At 34.9% G+C, this 27,381-nt stretch overlaps 1 protein-coding gene across 1 annotated transcript in view; it reads right to left on the reverse strand.

The window, feature by feature from the left end:
- Positions 1–787: 787 nt before the first annotated feature.
- The window catches only part of LOC149536937 (histone acetyltransferase of the MYST family 1-like), a 58,368-nt gene continuing 31,774 nt past the window's right edge, over positions 788–27,381 (reverse strand). The window contains exons 2-9 of the mRNA XM_089806195.1: positions 27,071–27,159; positions 26,722–26,781; positions 25,387–25,596; positions 23,287–23,355; positions 18,255–18,416; positions 8,220–8,313; positions 1,397–1,539; positions 788–1,296 (exon numbers count right to left, since the gene is read on the reverse strand). Coding sequence (XP_089662321.1) covers positions 1,096–1,296; positions 1,397–1,539; positions 8,220–8,313; positions 18,255–18,416; positions 23,287–23,355; positions 25,387–25,596; positions 26,722–26,781; positions 27,071–27,159 — 1,028 coding nt within the window. The 3' untranslated portion in view covers positions 788–1,095. The remainder of the gene's footprint in view (positions 1,297–1,396; positions 1,540–8,219; positions 8,314–18,254; positions 18,417–23,286; positions 23,356–25,386; positions 25,597–26,721; positions 26,782–27,070; positions 27,160–27,381) is intronic.

Here is a 27,381-nt window from a genome sequence, read left to right on the forward strand (position 1 = left end):
TTCCTAAGACATTTCTCTCTCGTAGGGATCAACCTCTTAGAATTCAAATGACAAGTATTGATGTTTCTGTCGTGTCTTCCCAGCTTTCTCAGTTTACCCTTTAGCTAACTCTACTGTCGCTTAGTTTTGTTTAACTTTGTTGCTAGAAAATAATTAGTATTTGTGACTAGCACGAAAATATTTTTACATTTGTGCACAAAAGGACACTAAATGCATGTGGAAAACTCATAAGAAACCTCACTCATAAGCCTAATTTGACAATTACCCAGATTTATGCAGCCATAACAGCATATGATATACTCATGTTAGAATATATAACCATCCTATAGAGGGGTAAAGAGAAGATAGAGGTACCACACAGCAAACTTTATTGCATTGCTCATCGCCAGTAGAAAACTGTTCTATAAATTGACCTGTTTAGAGTAACTCTTTAAGGCAATCAATATCATTATGGTATTCTTTATAACATTAATATTTGGGTAGACAGAAACATATTCTAGTTTAACAAATAATGACAGCTTAAAATCAGAGTACGTTGCTCCATAATAGCCCTAAACAAGAAGCAGAGGAGAAAGATGACAATGGGTGCATTCACTACACTAAAATGTAATCTTCTTTCGAATGATATTAAACAATGCATTACAACACATGTTTGACCTTCTACTTGTACTTTAGAATGCAAACAAAATTTCGATGATATGCACGTTAAAAATAAACACAATTAGTTTACAGATATTTAAATGGCTAATGTCTCCATGACAGACGATAAAGAGCAGGTAAAACACAGTTGCAAAAGTTATACCACCGTACATTTATAAATTAGCAAAAAATTATTAAAACAATGCATGTTTCTCGGTATGAACCAAACAGGTGGGAAGCAATCTACCACTCGACCCATGCACATGCCTCATTCTCGGTAATGCCATAGCTGTCCTTCACACAAACAATCGAGATACCTCTGTACAGATAACTTACAGACCAGATCCTGTGGCCAAATTTGTGGGGAGTGAACCCCATGGTCAGTAATCAGTTATATTACAACACCTTTTGTTAGAAAGGATCATATTTCACAAGCAAAAATAAAATGATACATAATCATTGTTCTCTGTAAGGGGTCCAAATAAGCTTAGAAACATCAACTTCCAAACCACCCCGCCCAGCAGCTTTCAAATGCCGATCTAAAACCTTTGGATCGGCACAGATAGCATGCTGTCCTTTCCGATACTGTAGAAGATCTAGGTTTTGTAGTGTGGAAATGACATCATCCGTCCTGATAGCAGTCATTTCACTAAGTTCCTGCATAGACAATCCAGATTAAAGATAAGAAATGATGAGTCCAATAATTTTGCAAGAAGAAATGTAATTAAAAACATAGAATCCAGAAGGTGCTGTATACCTTGATAGAAATGTTACCCTTATGCTTCTTCAAAATTTCCAAAAGGATCCGTGTCCAGTAACCTCTATAACTTACTAATCCAAGGTCCGACAAGGGCCGCTCAGGGGTCCCAACCTTACCTTCTTTCTTGGACAATTCATAGGCTGTTTAAAGCACCAAATTTTAGCCGGAATGCTAATCATAAGAAAAGGTGATTTTAAATCTGAAAAATACATCAATAAATGTTATATTCTGCATTTTTGAATGGTACCACATTTATATGACATCATAGTTCCATGTGAAAGTAAAATCTGTATTGTGAGAGACTAGAGTTTACTTGCTGTGTTCTGGGTGAGCCAAGGATTTTAAGAGTTTTGTCCTTTTTAGCAAGTACGATGATTTCAAAAAAGTTTCTTTGATTCATGTTCAGATGTATTGTTTCCTGAGCTTCCTTGACTGTCTTTTAAAAGTAAGATTAACTAATTAAACACCGAATCAACCTTAACAACAGTTTTGTAAACTTTTTGACTATTTCTTGCCTTGGGGATTTCTTCGCTGTATTTGAAATTTCTTCCAGTGAATTTCATCCCTTCCTCAAATTTAGTACACATGTTCCCTAAATTATATGATATTATGTAATCTTTTACATATATAAAACAGCTAATGTAGTCATATAGTTACGGAAAAGATGTCACACAAAGCAGAAATGGAGACTTCTCTGCAGACCTATTTCATGCAAAGGGCAACTATTAGCGGGATGGATTTGAACCCATAACTAGCTGTCTTAAAAATTCAGACAAGAAGACATCCAAGCTTTTGAAATATTTCTCTCGTATGATAAAATATAAGAAATTGGTGTCAGCAAAGGATCTGATGTACAGGTATGTTGAGAAGGGAGTAAGATGTCCATCTTTGTATTTTATGGACTGAAAAACGGTTGCAAAAGCTCCACGCCTAGATGCATGGATGACACGTAACTAATCATTGTATATGGGTGTGAAAATGCAAATTTCCATACTGAAACTTTGAGAGAAAATGCAACCATTTTGCCTTCCAAAATCAAGGCCAATGGATTAGCAACAAACTTCAGTATGCTCAGTTTACAAATATAGTTCAATGTCATCTGCCAAACAGCAAGATCAAGCATCTTGAAATAGGAGCAATCAAAATTGCAAACAAGTTACTCCTGGGGCTATCAGGAATATCTTTAAGTGGCCACTGAATGCTAACCGACTAAGTCACAGGGTTCACCGAATTTTCAGCTTCAGATTCGAAATTCGGCAAACCACAAAAAACCAAAATAAATTCGTTAAAATTCGTCCAAAATTCATACGGACAGGTAAAATGCTCATGTAGTCTTGAAAAAAACTATTTTATCACCCCATATTTTAGGATTTTCGACCAAGTTTCCACTATAAATAAAGCCATCTGCAAACTGAGAATGCACCAACAGTTTAAGAGCAACGACAGCTAGGGCTTTTATCTGTGCTTTCGTGAGCCGCAATGGCTAGGGCTTTAGACTCTGTTTTTCTGAGCACCGGGGGCCAGACTTTCATCTTTGTTTTTCTTAGCATCGGAGGCAACTCTTTCATCCGTGTCTGGTTGTTGACCAAAACCGTGGCTATCTATTTTTGGATTCAGATCGCAAATTCAAATCTATTGGACAACTCCCATCGTCTCTGCAACTCCTCAGTCTCCCCTAACAACTAGTCACTGCAACTTGTCTTTCGCCACCGTCTAAGATTTTAATAGTTATAAACTCATAAGATTTTAATTTTGTGTTTTTAGGTTTAGGTTTATTATATTAAGATTGATAAGTAGAGATAATTTCCACAGAGAGTCAAATTGTGATATTGCTATCAGGATTTAACTGTGTGATTTTGAGTCAAACTCATTGACCCATGTTTCATGAGTAGTGATTCAACATGAATCCATCTCTCATGAGAATAAATGGAACACTTAGCACTCAATGGATTTGGGTGATGCTCACAGGGGTGAAGCACTGGGACTTCCCGAGAGGTCACCCATCCCAGTACAACTCCAGCCTGAGCGCGCTTAACTACGGAGTTTCCTCCATGGTTAAACCCAAAGCTTGCAACCCCACTTGCAAGGTGATGCTCACAAGGGTGAAGCACTGGGACTTCCCGGGAGGTCACCCATCCCAGTACTACTCCGGTCTGAGCGCGCTTAACTACGGAGTTTCCTCCATGGTTAAACCCAAAGCTTGCAAGTGGCTTGCAAGCTTTGGGTTTAACCATGGAGGAAACTCCGTAGTTAAGCGCGCTCAGACCGGAGTAGTACTGGGATGGGTGACCTCCCGGGAAGTCCCAGTGCTTCACCCCTGTGAGCATCACCTAAATCCAATGAGTGCTAAGTGTCCCATTTATTCTCATGAGAGATGGATTCATGTTGAATCACTACTCATGAAACATGGGTCAATGAGTTTGACTCAAAATCACACAGTTAAATCTTGATAGCAATATCCACTATATTAAGATTGTCATTTCATATTTTATTTTTTAGCATGAATACAAATTATTGTCATTAAAGTTATACTATAATTAGATTTATAATATTATTACCATTAAATTATTTCCATTAGATCTATAGGCATTTTAATTATATTACTATTTTTTATTAATCTATGTTACTTCAATTAAAATTGCTATGATACAAATTTTATAAATTTTAAATATTATACAACTATTATATATTTTTTAATTTTATAAATTTTACAATTGTTATTTTTTTTCATATATTAAACATTGTATATTTATTATTATATACTGAAATATTATAATTTTTATAATTGTAAATATTTATATTAAAATATTATACTTATTTTTGGAAATTATAATTATTATAATGATTATTTATTTCTATTTTGCAATGTCAAACTGTTTTGATGATTTATTGGATATATTGTTGTATTAAAATAACCTTCATGTTTCCTTTTAATGCTCACTATTGTATCTTATTATATCTCTGTAAATATTAGAATGTTTCTAATATTTAGTATAGTCTAGAATAGAATTTTTCTATTCTATTCGACTCTCCTCTTTGTATATATAGATCAGTTTGATCTCTGATTAATTCATTCAAATTTTCCGCCATTTACATTTGTAACATGTTGGATATAGAAATATGTTTTATTTTGTAGTTTTATCTTGAAAAGTTCTTTGCACAAAACTCAAACATATAATAAATAAATATTATATTCTTCTTCTTTTTTTAAATTACATAAGGCGAATTTAATGTCAAATTTTTTTCCAATTTTTTTGATTGTTGAACTTATCCGAATTTCATAGTTGTCGAACTCAAATTTGAACTCAAACCTTGTGACTTAGCTAACTGATATCATAGATTATAGACGAAAAAGAGAGGCTTATACATATTTTACATTCATATTTTAGCTTGAACCAATAGAGTATGTAGCTGATGTTATTGTAAATTTATAGTGCTAGCCATGTAGATTGCACACCTCAATGTAAACAGTCCCGGTGTTAATGGTTCATCCCAGAAATAAAGACAAACAGGAATAAACAAAACAAAGAATACTAGGACACAGAAAGACACAACAATTTATCCTAGGAAAACTCTCCAACTTGAGTGAGAAAAACCCAGCCACACAATAAAATCACTTTATTGATGAACAAGCAGAAATCTGAATTGCATTATGCCCAAACACAATGCTCAAACTTAAGTAATTTTCAGAATAATAAGATATCAACAATCGATTTCATACAAATTCCTCCTAAAGAACATATACAAATTGCCTTGAACCTTCATTAACTTGCCATTACAAAGTGAAGACCCCTTCATTGTCTTGATTCTTCAATGTCTTGACTCTTCAATATCCACGCATGGTCTCTTCAGGTGCAACATGATAACTCTTTGTTTAAACAAGAAAAGTTTCTTTAGAACACACAAATGGCCTTCCATTAGCCAAAGTCGAAGACTCGTCATGATCTTCAAAAAGCATGGCTCTTTGTATGAAAGATCGTTCATAAATGAAGACTATTTGCAGCCTGATTATAACAAAGATAACATAGCAAATATCTCAAATAAAATACAATATTGATGCAATCACAGGTGTGCAGAGATCTCCTGCAGCTACCAAACTTTTAACACTACCTCTTCGCAAAGGAGATATCATTCTCAAATTTTCACGTCATGGAGTCTCCCAACATGACAGTCAAAATGGAAACACCTATTGTGAATGAACCAAAAATTTATCATAGAATCTCTCAACATGATAACATTATGGACCCACTCAACATGATGTTCATGATGGTTACTCCCATGCGGGAAATAATTTAATAAACACAAGCTCCCATCACTAAGTCACTCAACGTGATGTTGTCATGGAGTCTCTTAAAATGACATCCACTATGGCTACTCTCATGGGTGTAAAGAGCAACAAGGGCTTTCACATCAAATTTCTCCATCTCAGAGAAAAATGCATTACAAGGGCTTTTCACCTCATATTTCTGTCTTAGAGAAACTGCATTACAAGAGCTTTCACCTCAGGTTCCTCCATCTCAGAGAAAAATGCATTGCAAGAGCTTTTGCCTCAAATTTCTGCAACTAAGAGAAAAATGCATTATAGCACATAAAAAGAACAACTGAATGTTGAGACTCGCTCTTAGCAAAGACCCTGAACAACTGAATATTGAGACTCCCTCTTAGCAAAGACCCCCTCTCAGTAGGGGCAGCATTCTTACAATTTTGATTATCATAAAAATTATAGTTGACTCCAATGTTTGACCAAAAAATGAGCTTTAGATGCCACACTACTTCTCGAGCTTGTTGATCCTCTACAAAGGACTTGGCCTCCTCCATTTGTTGCTCAAGCTCTCTCTGAATATCTAACTTGATATGAAGGAATAGTCGCTGCAAAGTATATGCACATTTGAACCAGACAATATACTTGACATGCTTTGCCCAATGCAAAAGAAAGAACCCACAGATTGCAGTCACATCTAGATACAATTGCATTGTCAATAATTCAAAACTCACACAAGATGAATATCCAGTGCCTCTGTTGATGAGATCTAGCTTCCATCTTCAGCAGCTGATACAGTAGTAAACACAATGCAAACACCCAATGTGATCGCTCTCTTTAATAATAACGGTTCAATAAGTCTAGATTTATATTACTATAGTGTCATTAGAATATAAAAGTGATCATCAACTCATAGTGAGCACCATCTCTTAGAGAGCACCAGCACTGAACAACCGAATCACCAAAACTCCAGTCAGTTGAGGTATCAACCTCAATTGAGCACCAATTCATAATGATTGAATTTAAGCCTTCACTGGATCAGATACAAACTCCTTTGATCTGTCCTTTTCAATGAATTATATTGTACGCGCTCCTTTCTACACACTAGCACGCGCTCAGCAAAGTGTGCTAACTTGTAAACATCTCTGAAACTTGAGCCTTCCCGCACAAGAAGCCTTTCTTTTAGTAATTTCTTACAGCCCAGTCCATCAACACAGTATACACACTACCTAGATCAGAAATGTTGCACACCAATTAATCTGAAACGCACCACACGTTAATCTAAAATGCATATTATTTACAGACATCAACTATACACTGAAAGCGGTGCACTCAACGAAAAATTAAAATAAACCACCCAGATGCCTCTATCCAACATAAATCAACACCTCTGATCCACAATAGATAGCCGAGTAGAAGCACACAAACTTATTCAAACTAAGACTCATTAAAAATAGATACCGCTGCATTAATCTTTAATGAAATCAATTTCATGACTTCATATGAGAACGTTGATCTAACTAATGCCAACATTACATAATAAAAGAAGAATGGAGTCACTCCAAAACTCCCTCCCAAATGGAATGAAAAAAGCCTAAATTTGAATATCTTATTTGTTGTTATCCAACCCATTTTGATGCCATGCTAATGTTTCATCCCAGAAATAAGGATAAATAGCAATAAACAAATATTAACTCTAAGATACACGCACATGGCCTTCCACTAGCCAACACTGAAGACTCTTCACAATCTTCAATGAGTGTGGTTCTACATATGAAAGATCGATCATAAATAAAGACTTTTTGTTGCCTGATTATAAAAAAGGATTAGATAATGCAGCAGAGAATTACAGAGCAGATATCTCAAATATAATGTTGATGCAATCACAGGTGCGCAGATAACACCTGCACCTTAACACCAAGCAGCTACACCAATGTATCCAGGTGTTTTCACTAATGTTCCAGTAGATAGCCAGAAACAACCATATGATTAGATTTATCAATGACATAATTCTGTGTACACCTACATACAAACCACTACCTTGTCATTCCAGGCCCACCTTGCATTTTTTCCAGTATTGTTAAAATGGCAGAGCAGATTGTCACATGAATAAATTGGAAAGAAAAAGTTGCATTCGATCGTTATATATTCATAACTGTGAATATTGATCCTTCTCAAACAACTGAAAGACTGGATCAATAAACCACTACACTTCACATGTATAACCATCTTGTTTCATAGATGGCATGATTGTCATCTATGTACAGATTTTGATAGGTTTACTGATGGACCATTCTTTTTGGAATGCCAACTATATTGTCTTATAAGTAAATAAAAATGCAGATATTTACCAATTCCCAATATTATATACTAGCATTTGTCTCCACAGATGATGAAAAATGATTGACGAGAAAGAAGAATGATACGAGTTTTTAACAAAAGCCGCAAAATTGCATGTATCGCATGTATTTTTGGAAAACACGCATATCATGTTAAAAAGCATTACCCATATTGGAAAGACACAAATGCATTTACAGAGAAAAATATAATGGGGCTTACAGAAAGCAATCAGGAATTTTCCATATCCCTTCCGCTGGTACGGAGGAAGAGTAAGAATGCATGCCAAATTATATGATTCCTCTGAGTGCTTCTCCTGCAGTCATTTAAAAAAATTAGATTAAGCATTAAATATTTCTAAGTGTCCTGAAAATGAAGAAGGTGCAATGAACATATTGAGACATTAACCCAAGTAACAACAAATCTCAGATCAAATCAATTTTCATGCTTGCTTTTGGGCATATCATACATATAGTGTTAAACATCTCTAAATAAGTTTGAATTAGAACATACTAGTTAAGTACTAATATGAAGGAAAATGATCTGCAGATCCTGGAGTTAGCCACATCTGTTTTAATGAATGCAAGCTTTCCATGCCCAGAGCATGAGAGCTACCAAAAGGGATGGATATCTCACCGACGATGCATCTAAATGCATTCCTACCATGCACCTGCAGAATTAGAGAACACATTACAGATAAAGCATGTAATTGGAGAAAGAAGTTACCAAATATAAGTGAAAATGAATTGTGCAAATTGGACGCGTTTTGGCAAGAAAACCTAGCAAAGTAGGTGATCATACCTACTATCCAAAACAAATCCTAATAGTGTAACACCTTATTCCCAAACCTTTTAACATGGATTGACAAAATCTTTCATCACCCAGAAAATATTTGTTGTATGTTGTAGCTCCCCCACTAGCAAGCCTGATTTGTACAGTTGCCTTGTGTCGTGGTGATTTGTTGTGCACAAGATTAACTAGTGTATGTTGTTTATTTTACTTTGTCGCTGTACTATTCATTGTAAAACTTGTTATTCTTGCACAAAACCTATGTTAGGCTGCATGTTCATTGTCTATTGAATGACATTTCAGCTTCAAATTTTGTACAAAGAATGGCTCCCACCTACTCTAGAGCTCTTGTCTGAAGCATAACCATTGCAGCCTCCCATGTCAACATTGTCAGCCTGCATAACATGCTTTGCTTGTCAACCATGGAAAAGTCATAACTGTTAAAATGTCAAAGCAGATGAACAATCATCAGAAATCTTCCTCTGACTTGTCACTTTTCGAAGGTCAAATGAATGTCAGGTTTGAACTTATTAAGGAATAGTCAATTGATCTATTTGCACAACAGCATTTATGTTGATGGCTTGCTGTTACATCCCCTATTTTGCTTAATTATAAATATTCTATATAGCTGTCAAGACTTCAAGAAAATTTGAGTTGGTGGTTTTTTTTCATTATGGCTTCATGTGAAAATGAAGTGTTACTTATTCGTTATGATTTACTGGAAATTAGAAATATTGGTTAATCGTTATAATGGGAAATGGTTATCACCAAGAATATTGTTATGATAAATTTTGATTTCATTAAATAATTTGGTAATATGTTATTACCATGGTAAATTATTTTCTTGCAGGAATGCGGTGAAGGGGGGAAGCATTGCCAGAGAGGGAATTTGGCGTGAGAGCACCAACCTGCCATTGAGCTAATAGGTCTGAGTCCTAAACCACCATGGCCAAATGAAAACAGTCTAGGCAAGCAAGAGTATATCAAGTGATCACCATAAGCTAACTAGGTCAACACATTTAATAATATATTAAAATAATAAAAGTATTCACTTGAGCATGAATCAAACTAAGAACAATTTGTTACCTTTAAAAAATGGAATGGCAGACATGTTCTACTATAATGGTACCCATGGTACTTACATAACATTCATACATGTATATGTATGTACACATATATTAAAATATGACATACATGTATGTATACATATACTTAAAAATACATCTACACAAAAACACGTATATTTGGAATTTTACGTATATGTAAGTATATGTATATGTTATACATACATATGTATGTAAACACAATAAGTATCGCTATAAATAAAACATGAGTAAAATTATTATTATTTCCATCTTATGTCAATATTTTAATAATATTTTCATCAGCTTTTTGCTATTATTTCCATCGGCCTTTTATTTGTGGTTCTTGAATTTTCAAATAAAGAATGTAACTCATAATCGCCACCTTTCTAGTCATCTTGCACGTAGCTCCTTTTTGCGAGATATAACTTGTAAACCGAGCGTGTTTGAGGAAGGAAGCCATTTCTATGCTCTGCAATAAGCTTTCATACCTGCCACTCATTCTTTTAGCAACAGCATCCCAAGCTCTCTATTACTCTCTACCACACCTATGATTTATTTCTTCTAGCAATATCATGCCATTTCAAGCAATTATTTTACCTCATTCATAATCGGCGATCATAGCCACAACGGAAGATTGAATTTATACAATCAAGGAGTTGTGATAAGCTTTCGAGGGTGATGTACCTCAATTATTACAAGCTAGGTCATGCACCCTTTTGCACCTTATCTTTCTTATTTATTGTGATTGAAGGCTCTAAGATCGAGCTTGCTGTGTGAAATGAATTTAAAATAAAATGCCTAGTGCCAAACAAACTAAGATCCGTGACTAAATAAATGTTTACAAATGATAAGTTTTCCAGTATGACTGCTAATGTACATACAATCGGCCAGATTCCAAGATTGACTCACCTAGTGTATTATATCTTGTTTTTTCATTTCATAACTTCAATAATTGGGAAGAAAACCAGATTCGTGCATTCTTTTACAGGGGTATAAACAACATGCCTCTGAGATAAGAAAAAGCACCATCAGAGAGTTAACAATATTGGAGTGTTACACCGGCATAGGGGTGCGGTGGGACAAGTTTCAGGTGTGGGTTAAAAAAAGGGCCTCAATTTGGGGGCGGCAGGCGGGGGTTGCATTGTATACATATATGATTGAAAATATTAATTATGAAATGATACTTCAAAATAACATACCAAATATAGTTGAATATAGAAAATTGAAATGCAATTCACTAACCATGAGTTCAAACTTGAAACTTGAAACTTCATAACCATTACCAATGACCATTGAACTCAGTAAAATTATAAATACTAAAACCAAGGTCACCAAGAGACAAGGAGACTTAGAGGTCTCGGTACTGGTACTAGTACCGGTACAGCAATATTTCAAAAATAGGAGACAAGGGTATTTGGAGACGTCAATTTTTTTTTTTGAATAGTTTAAAGAGTCTAATACTAAATATAAAATTTGAAAATAGTAATACTATAAAACTAAATGACTAAAGTAAATAATAATAGTAATGTCACATTAATAGAGCCAAATATTTCAAAACTCACATAATCACCATATTGTATCTCATTGGTCTTAATTTTTGCATTAAAAACATTAAAATTGAGGGCTAAAATACATAAAATTATTTAATATCATATTTAACATTTATATTTTATTAAGAGAGTTGGGGGAACTTCACTTTTTGGATGAGGAGACTTCGTCATTAAGTCTCCAATCCTTTTGAAGTCTCCGGAGATGCAAAAAGTCTCTGAGAAGCGTCTCGGAGACTTTTAGGGGGGAGACAGGTCTCCCCGTAACCATGACTAAAACTTTTGAACATAATAATGATAATGATAAATGAAAAATATAAACCATACATAGTACAGTGTACCATGGAAGTCAACCATTGACTATCAAATTATCAAATGACAAAGATGAAAGATTCAAAATTCATTATTCAAATATGAATAAAAATAGTTCCCATGCTTAAGAAAACAATAAAAAACAAAAGCATTTTTTTTTTTTTTAACTTGTCATGGAACATGCCGACCGCACCCCTCGTGCACCCCCTCACCCCGAATGCACCTGTGTCCCATGTCGCACCTAGGTGCTTCGACCAGTGCTACCACAGTGCGGCAACGTTTTGGCCGCAGTGGGGGAACTCGGGTGCACGAAGTACTCGCACTAGGGACGTACGCTCACCTAGTGCGTGGGGTTTTTGACCCAGGTACGCACACTCAGGTTACACTGCAATATTGTTTTTGAATTGCCATACGGCCTTTTCCAATATCTACCATAGGCCCAAGTTGGGCAAAGAAGTCTTGTTTGTAGTAAACAAATTTTATTCAAGATGCATGGAAAGCCAACTCGTGATTCATCAAGGATGACCAGCAAGGTTGAGATGAAAGGAGTAGGCTGATAACAATTGATTGTGGGATATAATTGCAAGACAAAGGACGGAAAATCAGCACAAACTAAGCAGTGAACTAACATAAGAAAACATATTAATTCGAGACATCTCATGGTGGATAAAGTGGTATAGGTCTTGTTGTCAAGTCAAGCGGTGGGTGATCGAGCACATAGTGTCCATGTAAATCCCTAGCCAAGGAAGGTTTAGTGGCTTATGATGATGCTACGATCACTTGAGGTCAAGACAGCTTGCAATCGGATAGATAGGTTGATGAAAGGAGTTCACAGACTAGCAAGATGTGAAGTTGACACTCTAACACCAAGATGCTAAGTGACAGGATAAGGGTGTTCCCATGCCTGATCCCATGGCCTTTCTCAATTGAGGTTGTGTGGGATACTTAGGGACGTTATTGGGAGGTTACGCCTCTATCAATGCTTCTCTTCTTCACCTGATGCCAAGACTTGCTCAACATGGAATGGATATGCATCCATGTCTCCTTCATTTTAATGGGTATTTTACTATTGTACATTCTTCGAGTTCAGTTGAAAATTTTTGTTCAGTTATCTGTTGATGCTATAATATTTTTCAGTAATTTCAAGCAGTTCATTAAGTAATTAAATAAAACTTTCCTTCATTCTGTTGATAAAAGCAACTATCAAGAATTCAGTTGATCTGTTATGACTAATAATTTCTTTCATATGAATATGTACTATAGCTGTTATAATTGTCTTTCATGCATGTGCATGTGGAAAGTAACGTATTCAATAATTTAATAATTTTTATTTAAAGCTAGGAAAAATAGCCTGTCACACTTGCATCAATCCCTCTTGTCAGCATAAATCAGATATAGATGTTGATGCTATTTAATAAAATGTCTAGTAATTTGTTGCAGTTGGATCTTCCAAAGAAGTTGGATTGCTTCAATAGGTAATCAATTTGACACTAGCAACAGTAGTTGGGTTGCAGATAGAGCTTAGACTATTACACTTGTTAAGCACAGATATTCTCAGTAGCATAAAGTTATCAGGTTCCACATGTTGATGACCCACTTGTAATTCTCTAGTTCTCCAGAATTTAAGCTTGGCTAAATTATTGGACATTAATGTTTAGATGCAGGAGATTCACAATATAGCTTTAGAGCCATGTACTCTAGAGTGATCCCCGACTAGAAGGTATTATTCTAAGTTAACGGGTTCGCACCCTGAGCCCTTGATCCGGGTCCAGGTGTGAACCCAGTACAGGTACACGTGGGGGTTCATGCTGGGTTCGGACAGGCCCAGCTCTCTGTGTCCACCCGGGTTCACAGACCCACAGACTTGTGCAGACCCACAGCGCTGGGCATGGACCCTGCCCAAACCCAGGCAGACTCTGCCCAAAAACAGCGAAGTCTATATAAAAATTTCAAATTCTTAAAATTTATATATGGTTCACTTGGTCGTACTCGTATGTAGTTCACAACCATATTAGAGCAGTGAACTACATACGACCAAGTGAAGGAAGTTATTCATAACCAACATAACTTCCATCACTTGGTCGTATGTAGTTCACAGCTCTAATATCATAGAAATGATATGGATTTGTTCTTCATCTCTATCTTATGTGAATTTTCTGATCAATCTATCATGCTGATATTCTGAGTTTATAAGTGATTTATAGTTTGTAATATTGATTTATCAGTAATAACTATCGACTGTAAATTTCTCTAAGTCTTAGCATCATATTAAAAGTAGGCTGCTGCATACGGAGGACATAGGTAGGCCTTCATTTGTCTTAATTGAAGAAGCTGAAAATATCATTTACTCATGACTGATCATGAACCAGTAGGATGACAGTTTGATCCAAATTGGATCATAGTTCTAGTAAAGAATGTCAGACCCATTCTCAAGGAGTGATTATTCCCAATTTATTCACGCTTAAATTGCGGTCTATTAAAAAATCACAACCAGTCTGCCAGACCATCTATCAATGATCAAGCATCATAGTATGAAATGATTTAGTTTCACAATTATATTTATTTCGCTTTTTGTGTGCATTTATAACATGTACACACACACACACACACACACACACATACAAACCCATATGAACCATAATGAGAAAACAAAATTCATGAACCCCTCCCTAAACCCAAACCAGCAACTGAGATATTATAATATTATTTCAATCAAAAGGTGGTCTCCAAGCAACTCCGATCAATTCATATGGAGCCACTACCATAGAGCACACATGCTTACTGATTGCTTAGAAAGCCACGGGGTGGACAACACGGTCCTAAAATCTAGCATATCTCCCTACAGCGGAGTTTGAATCCTTTATATGACTGACTCGGGGTCACAAGAGGACCACTCGATCAAGGCCAAGGCTAGGTTTTTAAAGGTAAAGGCTGATGTCAACCTGGAGAAAATTATCAACCCACACTCAAAGGAGCAACTAGCAAAGGAACAAAAGCTAAGATAAAAAAGATCCTACTGCAGTGGACATGTACAGAGAACGACCAGACCTTCATGTGGTTCATGCAACAGGATATCATGTTTTGAGTGTTTACATTTTTTTTGTCTGCTAATCCGCCATGATAACAGCAACACTATGTTAGCATCAAGACAGAAGAATATTAGACACTTACCTTGAAGGGCCTGAAGCCACTGCACTAGATTATGTGGGTTTTGTTTGTTTCAGATGAACCTATATTTTAAATGCTCAGTAGTATGCATAGACTAGAACTCAAAACACTCACTTCATTTCTGATGATATTTTAGTTCATTTCTGAAGTTTGACCTAGCCAAGAGTATCGTAACATTCCCAAATAAAGATTATAATAAAAAACAATAATATCTCCAAAAATAAGGCACAAGAAATTTTGAACTTGTATTTGCATATATGAATTTTTTCAACAAATTCAAACTTGCTTTGACTTCCTTCAGAAAATCACTCTAAATCTGCCCAACAACTTCAGAAACAATTCACAGTGACTTACTTTTATTTCTCTGAGATAAAGGCAATTAAAAATATGTAGATTTAGACACAAATACATCAGAAATGATTTTAAACCCTAGTTATCCTTACCAAAACATCTAGAAAATCAAAGCTAGATCTGCTCAACCTGTTTTTAGTTGTCCTTGTTGCTATCTTTAATGAAGCTCAGTAATATGAAGATATCTTGCTGTACTTAACCCAAATCTAAACCTGATGCTTGAATTTCACCTTCAGAAAATAGCCTTCCAACCTGATAAAGAATTGCAGATCTGATAATGATGTGCTATGTCATCACAGACTAATGCCCAACACTTAAAACAACCTTTCTGACGAGCCTGTATCTCTCCAAAACAAGGGTTTACTTACGGGTTTCAAACCTTATGCCAAAGATTGCAGCACCAATAGTTAAAGAACCCAAAAACAATTTAATCTCAGCCCTTTATCCGGTACCAACTCAATCCAATACCCCACATTAAAACCCTAAATAAAGAACCAATAGGCTCCAAGAAAACCCACGCTGCCTGGGCATTTTTGTCATGTGTTTATTAAAATCACTTGCAGTACATGTAGAGAAGTGCAACGTAAGTTTTTAGTCTAAGAGTCTCTTAAGTTGCATAAAAAGACATGTCCACAACTTACGGATAGAATAGAATCAAGCCAAAGACTTTTGTCTTACCTAACAATGCTCTATGCTTTCTTCCTCTCGTGTAATGCAAGGAAAGGACAGATAATGTATTGCTAAGCCTTGTGGCTTGAGTTGGGGACATCATAAGTATATTGCTGAAAAGAATGAAGTTGTCTTCTGATTCTTTTGGTAGTTGTAACATGCAACCTCTGTGCAAGCTGAAGCGATAAGTGCAGCTCATGTATATTAATTAGTTTCTTATTTAGATGGACTATAACAGATTTTTCTGAGCAATTAAGTTCCTTATTCAATGTTGTTTTGTTTCCATTCTGTAATTTGTTATGCACAGGGTTGGTTGGAAGATCCTATCTTTCATTCATTGGGCACCAGGATCTTGCCTGCATTGAGTACAATGCTAATTTTAGTTATGCAATTTTGACCTTGAAAGTGTCTGCATAGGTTATCTTTTTTCAGAATCAAAGTGAAGTTCAATTGTATTGATCTTTTAAGAAATGAAGTGATAGCCACTTTGTAAAGTACTCTTTCAGAGATGGGATTTAATAATAATAATTTATAAACAATAATAAACTTACAATATAAAAATAAACAAATAATTAAAAATATAATCTAATATAATTAAGTTAATTAAGTTTAAAGAAAGGTTAAGAGATATGCAATGAAAAGTTATGAATCCTCAACATAAGATATTAAAAGAAGCAGAGTTTGTTTGAAAAGAGATAAGGAAGACAGAGGGAAGCATGGGAATCATTGAAGGATCAATGTAAGAAGAAAGTAATGGGAAGGAAATGAGGAAGTGAAGTGTCACAACTCTTTCGAAGGGTGGTAATTGCAAAGGATTGTGACTCTCTTAAAAGGTGGTTTAGTGGGGAAAAAATTTGTTTTTGAACACCATTTCGAGGCTTGAGAATTTAAGAGCAACAGTAACAAGGGAAATGAGTGGACATTTCAGTGTTGATAGGGGATTTGGGTGTTACGAACTTACGATATCCAGGGATCATTGAATTCCAAAGTTACATGGGTACGGATTCGTATACAGGTACCATATCGGATATGGATACGGCCATTTTTAAGAAATCCAATATGGATACGGTAGGATATGACATTTATAAAAAACAAATACACATATATTTCACAAAATTTTCTAGGTTATTATAGGATATTTTGATAGCTTTTAAAGTAATAAATACATGTAAATGCTACATACGTAATTATAAGTTGATTAAAATATTACAATATTCAAAGAATGATAGTTGATCTAGATGATAATCCAAAAAAATAGGTAGGTGAAATAGAAAAACGTTTCATTTTTCTTCCTCATTTGGTCAAGGTTTTTATTTATGCCAACAAAAAAAAGTTGCATGGAAGAAGTTTGTTTTTAATTAAGGATGATTTATAACAAACTTTTAAAAAATACAATCATATAGTATTTGGCATACTGGAAAAAATTTCTGGCACATCTGGGTTGAGAATCTGATGTGTATCTGTGCCATAATGTATCTGTATCTGATACATATACGGATACGGACACAGGGATACGGGTGACTATGGAGGGGCAGGGGAGTTTCTAGCTATGCTGTTAGATTCTAGTCACAGTCCACTATAATTTCAGATTTTCTATAGATTAATGAATTATATTGAAGAAAAGTAGCAGCATCTCCAAGTATCAGTCTCCTGTTTTAAAAAAATAGTCATACCAGTACTGGTACCAGTCTCTGGAGTCTCCAAGTAACCCCTGTCTCCATGTAACCTTACTATTTTGTGTCTCTAGATGGCCACTTCACCAATAATGATAATATTGAGTGGCATAAAAATCCCCATTCTGGACTTTTAGCCCATTATTACAAATACATGTTTTTCCAATCCGGAAAAAAATGGAAGCGACAATACAAGATAAAGTGTTTCTAACACCAATGCTTATAGAGTCTTACATTCCTTGCTTTAATACTTGCTTAAATATAATTAGAACTGAAGTTTGATCTAACTCCAATTTGACATAATGAATTTTTTTTGTTATTTTAATAGCCATCCCAGAAACACAGAAAAACATTTGTTGTTCCACAGTCATCCTCAAATTCAGAGAATCGCTGATAAATAGCAATACACAAAAATTTGAAGAGTCATTCTTCAAACTGCTTTGATTTCTTCTACTACCAGTTTTGTACGTGCATATGGTTTCTTATAAGCATTTAACTCTGTACTGAATTTGTTTTGAATTAGTGGTCAAAATATTAAAACACGGCAGCCTGACACTAATACATGAGGATTCATCAAGTAAATCAATATAACATATCCTCCCTGATTCTAAATACAAAAATTCATCTAATTGAACATAAAGCAAATAAAGGTACTATACTCACCTTTGAAAAGTATCCAACCATATGACATCCACGATCGTCACATTCACAAAGAATATAGAAAAGAAACAAGTCCACATCATAGTAGAGTGTTTTGTGATCTAAAAACAACTTGGCCAAATAGCAGAGGTTTTGACCATATATCTTGTTTTTCTTTCCATCAACCTGCTAAAAAATATCTTTGTCAAATTTCAAAACCATGTGCATTAAAATGAATTTGTAATCATCACAAATGATCATAGGAAAATATGTAGTAATATTAAACAATGATAATTTGTTAAAGCTAACAGTGAATAATAAAGTGTAGACAAGATCAAGATATGGTCACAAGTCACAAACAAAATGACATTTCAAGATTAAAGAGGTGGTGCAAAAGCAATCACAAAGGGAGGCAACAGTTCAGCCCTAAAAAAGCAAGAAAATGATTATTGCTAAGGCAAAAACAAAATACCAAAGCCAACTTCTGTATATATGCACAAGCAATTCAAAAGTTCAAACAACACCAGATAGAATAATCTTCTCTCTAAAATACATGACAGAAGCTAAGATCATTAGATCCATAAATGGTAAATTGTACCTTTCTAAAAGACAAACCATTATGATTTACTAAAAAGTATACCTAAGCATTCTCTCATGCTTCAGTTGTTCCTTTGATACCATATTCTTGTAATATTAGTCTCAGATGATTCAATATTATCATTTTCCCAACTCTTGATGGCATGTGGCAAATAATCCTAACTAATCCACTCTATGTATTGAATAATACCTAGATTAATTGCAGTATCTTTTATGACTACTTATTGATTGTTGGACTGTTAATGTTTAGCATCAGGCAGATCTCCTGAGACTGCAGATTATAATATATATGATCAGATACAGACCAAACACATCTAAGATGAATTTCGATACACTTATGTATTGCAGATCGATCACTTTGAATATATATAAAGCAGTCACAATTAGTTAGTATTAACTAATTAATCAGATCTTGTATGAGATCGAATTAGTTAGTCAATACTAACTAATTCTCTAAATAAATCATGACTCTTGAATGGAAAGATCATGAATGATCTTGAGAGGCATCTATTGAAGACAATATATATGTGCGTCATTTGTTGTGCTATTGACATTGAAATCAATGTATGTTCATTACCTACAGCAGATCAATACCCAACATTGTCACTTATTCTCAAAAGCTGTTATTCAAGTTATATTTGCAATAGCAGGTTGAAATTCTGTGTGTTCATACAGGCTGAGAATCATCATCAAAGATTGACATTATCTCTAATTGGATTCAACACTGCAGATCAAGAATAAAGATTTGAAGTTTATATTCTCAGCAAATCGTGCTTCTACATACAGTCTGATATAAGTTTAATTCAATTACATGGACAAAGTATTCAAGAACTTGCTTATATGAAATAGGGTGTTTATTCAATATATCAGCTACACAAAAACAGATCACCAATAGGGCACTTTGGAGAAGCAAACCTCAAATAACAAAATCCTCATAGCTGAAGCCAAAGCTACAGCAAATAATATCAGATTTAATTAATGACAACAGATTTTGAGATATTCCACCTACAATCAGTTATATGCAACTAGCAACAATGGTACTTGTCATTTTCTGAGTTGCCCTCATGGACTGAATCTCCAGAAGCTTCTGAATATGAAAAGTATAACTTGTGGCTTTTCAGTTCTATTTCAAGCGACCAATTCATACAAACAATATCTTTGCAATCTGAAGCAGCACCTATGAACAATTTACATTACCAAGTGTTTGATCAAGTTATCGGAACATTAACATCATATAAGTAGACACTATATAAAGTACGCATATTAATGATTCATCACATGTCAAAGTTATTCGAGAAGACACTGAACTTCCTGCAGTAATAACATAGAAATAAATTTCATTGTATGCTTCTCAATTGCATGCTGTTTCATTTTAGTAAACAAAGCCATAAATGGTCAACAAGGCACTTGGAGAAGACGACGAATTTCCTGCAATACTAATGTAGGAATAAAATTCACTATGTCCTTCCCAATTGCACATTGTTTTGTTTTATATGTTTCTTGTTCCAATATTTCGATGCAGTAAACAAAGGAGAAGAAGGCTTCCTTCAATAAAGATAATAGATTACAAGACTTGAGCGTTAAAAATAGTGACAACTTAAAATGACCATTAATAAAGCAACTAAGAAACACCAAAAATTAGCAGACTAAGAATAGCTAAATATTCTAATGCCCTCTCTTGATGGTCATCATACTACCCAGCAGAAGACACAATCTACAGGGCTTTTGGTCACAAACGCAAAGAAGGCTGCTCCTTCTTTTCATAACACTCTACTGTTGATGAGACCCTCCCTGGATTTGCAGGATATTAATGAACAAAAGTAGCAAAATCTGTCCAACATGATGTTGTGTAATAAACTATCCCTCTGAAATCAGCTACTAAAACCGACAAACCATACCACGATTTTGTGGAAAAAAAACAGAAAATCCTCCAGATGATTTTGACAAAATTTGCAAAAAAACTTTTGCAGAAGTTAGCCTCAACAACACCAGATGTGACCCAAAACAGACTGCATCAAACCACATTTTTTGTGGAATATTTTGACAAACCCTGAAACTAAAGTTTACAAAGCTTCATTTTTTACGGGAACAGTTAAACCTTAAAATAGGAATGTCTTAACGTAAAAAAAATTTAAAAGGGAAAAATTATAGAGCACAGAATAAAATCCCAGAAGACTTTTTTGTGGAAAAAAAGATTACAAAACTCCAACATACAAAATCCCATGCAAACAAGCAAATTCCCTAATTAAAGAACCCAGAAACAATTTTTATTGAGAACTGAAAAAACCAAATTGAGGTGAAAAATCTATCAAAACCAGTCATGAATTTTTTAAGTGAAAAAATCAAGCAAAACAAGACACAATTATTTAGAAGAAAAATCAATCAAAACCCAGCACTAGTTTTTATGGTGAAAAATTAGAATACTCATCACTAACTTTTTATGGCAAAAAAATTACATACCTAAGTAATTTGAGAGAAACATTATAGAAAAGAAGAATAGGAAAAAATCAGATTTTTTTGGAGGAAAAACATGAAAACCCACCCTAATAATTTTTCCCTGGCAAAAACTCTGAAAACCTAATTGCGGGTAGCCGAAAATCTGAACTGCAGAAACCCTTGCTGCTGGAAACAATGCTTGAAAGTTGAAACCCTAAAATGGCCAAGAATACTGAGCTGTTACACAGAAAAGCTGCCCCTTCGCAACTCACAAGAAAAACGTGCACATGAAAATGGCATAAAACCATTGCACCAAATGGCATGCAAAAACACGAGAAAATGGAGGTTGTTTCATGACAAAACAGAGGGAAGTCGCACAGAAAAGCAAGGATGATAGAGATGAAACACATGGGCTTAATGAAAACCAATGCATGCTTCTGAACTGGATGGGATGGAGAGGCAGCACCTGCTATGAAAAGCGAGGGCAACAGCAATTTGGGTGGGAGGAAATACTAGTCTCATAGAAATGCTGCATGTCAGACATAGAAGCCTAGAAGGCTTTGCTAAAGAAGACCAGAGCCATGGTCGAAAAGTACACGAAAAGGTGCACAGGTTCCACAAAATACCTTTTGAGAAACCTTTCATAAAGAAAAGAACAGCTCAAAAACAAAACTTTGTCACGGCTCCAAAACACAGAGATAGAAACCACCACCTTAGCTGCAAATCTTTGACTAGCAGAAGCTGGGAATATGTAAAACAGAGAAGGGTTAAAGATTTACAATTTAAACCCTTGACTCTTCCGGCAAGCCAACAAACGCCTCGCATGCAATTTTAAAATCTGCAATTTGCCTTCAACAAAACCCCTGAATTCACATTAACGATTTTTTCTTCATAACCCTGGGTCCTGCAATTGCTTTCAACAAAACCCCCTAATTTGCACTAACATTTTTTTCGCATTATCCTGGGCCCTCCTGTGAGGGAGTTGTACCCAGACTGGCTCCTGCTCTGATACCACTTCCCAATATTTCAATGCATTAAACAGAGGAGACGAAGGCTCCTAATATAAAGATTACAAGACTGAAGAGCTAAAAATAGCGACAACTTAAAACTTAAGATGACCATTAATAAAGCGATTAAGGACCTTCAAATAGTTGACTGAAAATACACATATCTTCTAATATTTTTCCAATTACTACAACTTCCACTTTTCCGAGGGCAATTTTCTTGACATGTTTTTCTTCATTATGAGCAGTAGTGCATGTGATGTCCAACCAAAATTCTGAATGGAATATGAAAATAGTTGAAGGCATAATATAGTTTGCACAGCTTCAGAGCAATCAACTGTCTTCACTTACTGATGTCATCTCAGTTACAAATTTCTTGATCAAAAATATTTTCTGTAGAACAGAGGGGATCTAAAAGTAATTTTTAGCCATGTAACAAATGATCCTTTATCTTGCTCTCATCACCCAACAACTTCTTTGACCAATGATTACCACAGAATATCTGTTACATGTAATTTGGGAGGCTCCAAAAGGACAAGTCGAATACATCACAGTTCAACTCCAATGACATCCAGCAAATTAACATCATGTTATAATATCATGAATATAACAAATTTACAACATGCCAATTAGGGAGTGAATGGACAAAGGATTCCTTTGTGTCATATTATTTTTTATACAAAGATGTTAAACAGTATTTAAAAAGGTAAGAGCAATGAAAATAAAGACTGCATCAAACATAACAGATGCAAATATTTTAACAATCAAGGTAGAAATATTCTGCAAGTATAAGAACAAAAAATCAAAGCTCTTGCTAAGGCATGCTAGAAAGTAAGTAAAAACTGAACAGATGTATCAAGAAGAAAAATACAGAAAAGAATGAGCACAGTCAGTTGTATTATGCTTTCGCTGTCTGTTTTTATAAATTCCTGAATTGAAAAAAAAAGATCAACACTAAAAATAGGAAAAATACACGAATAAACATAAAACTTCATGAGGGTAAACATCAGGAAACTTGCCTCAAACATTGAAAGTGAGCCACTGCGATAAATCTCATCTCCAGGAGGATGTTTAAGATCACACTTCCTCTGCAACGCCATTGATAAATTAGATAGATTCATAGCAAGTTTCCTAATCAGTAGACATCATTTTCAAAAATTAAATCACTCCTCCAGGCAGCTTCCATTAAGAACAATTGTGAAACTCAGCTGCCCGTAAAATAATTGTGATATGTTGAGCACAAACTCTGCAATCCACATATCTGTACCAACTGAAACATGCAACTCCCAGAAAAACTCCCTATTTGCAAAATGATGCATTCAGACCATGGGAGACAATATCGATTTAGATCTTTAAGAAATAAAAATATGTTCTTGAACAGGATATGCACGGACATGGTAAAGTTGATAGGTGCAATACAAACAGTTCAAAACCTAAATTAAATCACACTCCCAATAACTTCCATTAAGAACAATTCTAAAGCTCATTTGCTAGTAAAATAAGTGATATATTTTATGCACAGACCATGCAACCTACATATCTGAGCCAGCTGAAACAAACAACTCCAAGAAAGATTAGGCCAATTGTGAAATATGCTGCATAGAGACCATGAGCAGCAATAAAAAAATATTTTTAAAAAAATATGTTCTTGAAAGGGATAAGCAGGAACATGCTAGAAATTGACAAGCACAATATGATCCGGATAGTTCAAAACCTACATTTAGTTTCAAATGTTGATCTTTTGCTAGAAGAAAGTGATCAGGATGCACTGTTTCCAACTATGAACTACACATTTAAATCCTTTTTTTCAAGAATTTGTGAAATACACAAATCAACAAAATTCTAGTCTTGTTCTCAAAGACAGACAGTCTGAAAACTCACTAGCAAATCACAGAACCAGCAGCCAAGACTGTCCAGTCAAAAGAAAACATATGCATATAGTACTAATGGAAGAATGCAAACTCAAAACTAGACTGAAAAACATCGGCATACCATATCCAATTTCAAACACCCACTCAATTATATTTGACACAGCTTCTTGACTCCATAGAAAGGAAAGCGTGTTTAGCTCCAAATGCAGTTATGCAAGCAAACTGCAACATATAATAAGCTCAGATCCAACAACACAACCAACACGGATTTGAAACTCAACAAACCGGACTTATACTCCCCCTCTACCCACTCAGCTGAAATTTATGAGTGGACAAGCCCAATTATACAAACACTACAGAAGCAAACATACTTTCAAAGGTGACACCGGATCTACAAGGCAATAAATAAGGTAGATCTAGCATGGACACATGGACATGGTTGTGATAGACAATGGGAAGCAATATAGACAAGAATTACAGCCGCAACATGCACACAAGACTATATGCTTGAATTTAAAATTGAAACTATCGCCTAAGATATTTTAATGGAGCCCATGAAAAGGAGACTGGATTAACAAGTGACACGGATCAATTAGGAAGCAAGCATTCGCAGTAAACCAAGGTAACTGCAAAACAGACCATTGGCCAAGGCTCACCATGACCACTACTCACAGGAGAGGTTGATCAGACCCTACTCAATCCTCCAACAAATCTTTGGAAACAAATTATTTACAATATAGTGATGGCTTTTAGGCTTGGATGCTCATAATAAAAGCCTAACTGCTGTTATTAAACTTCAAGCCCTTCCAAAAATGTTAGATATATTGTGACATATTCCTATTCTATGAAGGATGATTACGTTATTCAAATCCCTCCTAGCCCTATTCTAAATAAATAGAGTAAATAACAGCCACTGCAAACATTAACAAGCCCAGTAGCGGTTAGCAATATGATGCTAAGGTTTAGAGACAGACAAAATGATAACCCTAACTTTGCAGGGCCCATCTTGACCTTTATAAAGATCCAATCTAATGATCCATTGAGCTAATATATTCAGTTCACATAGGCGAGACTTGAATACTATCAAATGACCATCCATAATAACAAAATTCAGATCTTTGTCAGATACATAGATCATGCATTGTATCTGACAAGGATCAATTTCCATTGTAGTTGAAAAGAGAACCATACTACTTTTTAAGTTTGGTATAATACAAAATAAGAAACTGCTTTAACATATGAGCTTACCATATGCCTTTGAAGTTGCTCTTTTCGCTTCATAAAATTGAGGCAAAATTCACAGAAGTACAGCTTCTCACAATCATTGTACTCCACTGGAAATGGTGAGAAGTACCATGTCTCAATCTCATATTTTCCGAGTTCTATCTTTACTATATTTTTCACTTTTGTGAATTCTTCATGCTCGCGAAGACTAGCAGCATCAAGCTCATCATGACCCTAATAGCAGAAAATTTGAAACATAAATAATAGGAAAAGGTAATTTCAAACACAAGTAGAAGGTAATGTAATCAGAAAAAAACTAAAATTAGCTGTGTTAATTTCAAGAAAATAATCTGACACTCATTTCTGTGAGAAGAGAGGTTTACAAAAAACACCTCCCTCATGAGCATTGCTTTGCACAGCTCACAGATAAATCCACATCCAAATTCCTGGATATATTAGGGGTTGCATATTTGTTTAGAATCGTACAGATAGTGATAATATCATAGGTTTTGTAATCAGCATATGAATAAAACAAATGCTGTGTTTCCAACTCAACTGTCTTCAATCTTTGTGTTGTCAGCCTATGTAGTAGATAGAATTATTTTTATGGTTGTGAACAAGTGACAGTTATGACTCAACCAATTAGCACTTAATCAACCAGTCAATAAATAGAACATCAGAGATGCATCACATTGTACTGTGTGGCATACACTATCATGTTGAATAAAAGTTTTGTTCTCTTGATATTATGTTTTGCTTTCATAGTATTTGATTCTATCTATATAGCTGCAAATACCATAATTGTGTAGTGTGGCATTTTGCTATAAATTTTATATTTTTCTCCTCAAGATATTATAAGATTTATTTCAACAATCATAAGCTAAACATTTATGCAGCAAATATCATCAGTGAATGGCTGCCCTCCTCCCACCGTCGCCCTTTACTGTTGTTTCAAAATTGCATTTGACTTTCCTGTAAAATTCTGGAATCTCAATTACTATTAGAAGACATCCCTGCATTATTCCAGCTACAAGGGAGAGGCATTGCTGTTGCAAAGATCAATAGAGGAAGGAGGCTAAATGTTACTTCAGTTCCATTAGATTGTAAAAGCAACCTCTACAAGTTAAATATTTATAAAAGCAATTGAAAATATTAATCAGGTCTTTAAAGGAAAGATTGTATCACAAGTCTAACAGAGGAAAACTGAAGAGATATATAATAATTATTTAATGAGCAAAAACAAGAGCATTCTAATCAATAAAAAAAAAATGAAAGCATTCAATATCACCCATATACACATTCCAGTTCGTTTTGGATTTAATATAAATAAATGCAGAAATATCTAGGTCAAATCACTACCTCCACATGCGTTTCATCGATCTTCCTTTTCTGGTGACGGGTCATTTTCAAGCTTGATACCTGCTCCAAACACAGATGCAAAGGAAAGAAAAATTACTAACTTTCACAGTTCCTCGTTACAGAACATTTGCCCTTTAAAACAATATTGTTTGATTAATTGCAATTGCCCTTATTCAGGTTGGAAATAGATATTCCACTGATTAATACAAGAGTCACAGTTCAGAGACTTTCAACCAAACAAGGCAATTGACCTTTATAAGAGAATAAATAAACAATAACATGCTCATTACTCAACCATGAATATACATCATATTCAAATATGAAATGAATAAAAATATGATGAATGTACCTTCTCTTCGATCTTCTCATCCACATCCGTCTCAACAGAATCCAGTTTGAGTTGTTCAAGCTTAACCCACTCATCAAGTCGTCGATTGACTGCATTCCAATTTAAGCCCCAAATCTAAGGTGACACCTTATCCAATTAAAAAAAATCGCGCAGTCCAGAGAATATATAAAAACTAGATTCATGTTCAAGGCAAAAACATCCAAAAGCTCAGTTCTCAATTAAATTGGCTAATTTTTGCATCTAGATTGTATGAATTCAACATGCACATCATTTCAAACACAAAAGTAGGATCACATATATTTGGGTGATTA

Source organism: Cupressus sempervirens, chromosome 10, assembly GCF_028749045.1.
Source record: "Cupressus sempervirens isolate cs-2001-9-10 chromosome 10, ASM2874904v1, whole genome shotgun sequence".
Classification (NCBI taxonomy): domain Eukaryota; kingdom Viridiplantae; phylum Streptophyta; class Pinopsida; order Cupressales; family Cupressaceae; genus Cupressus; species Cupressus sempervirens.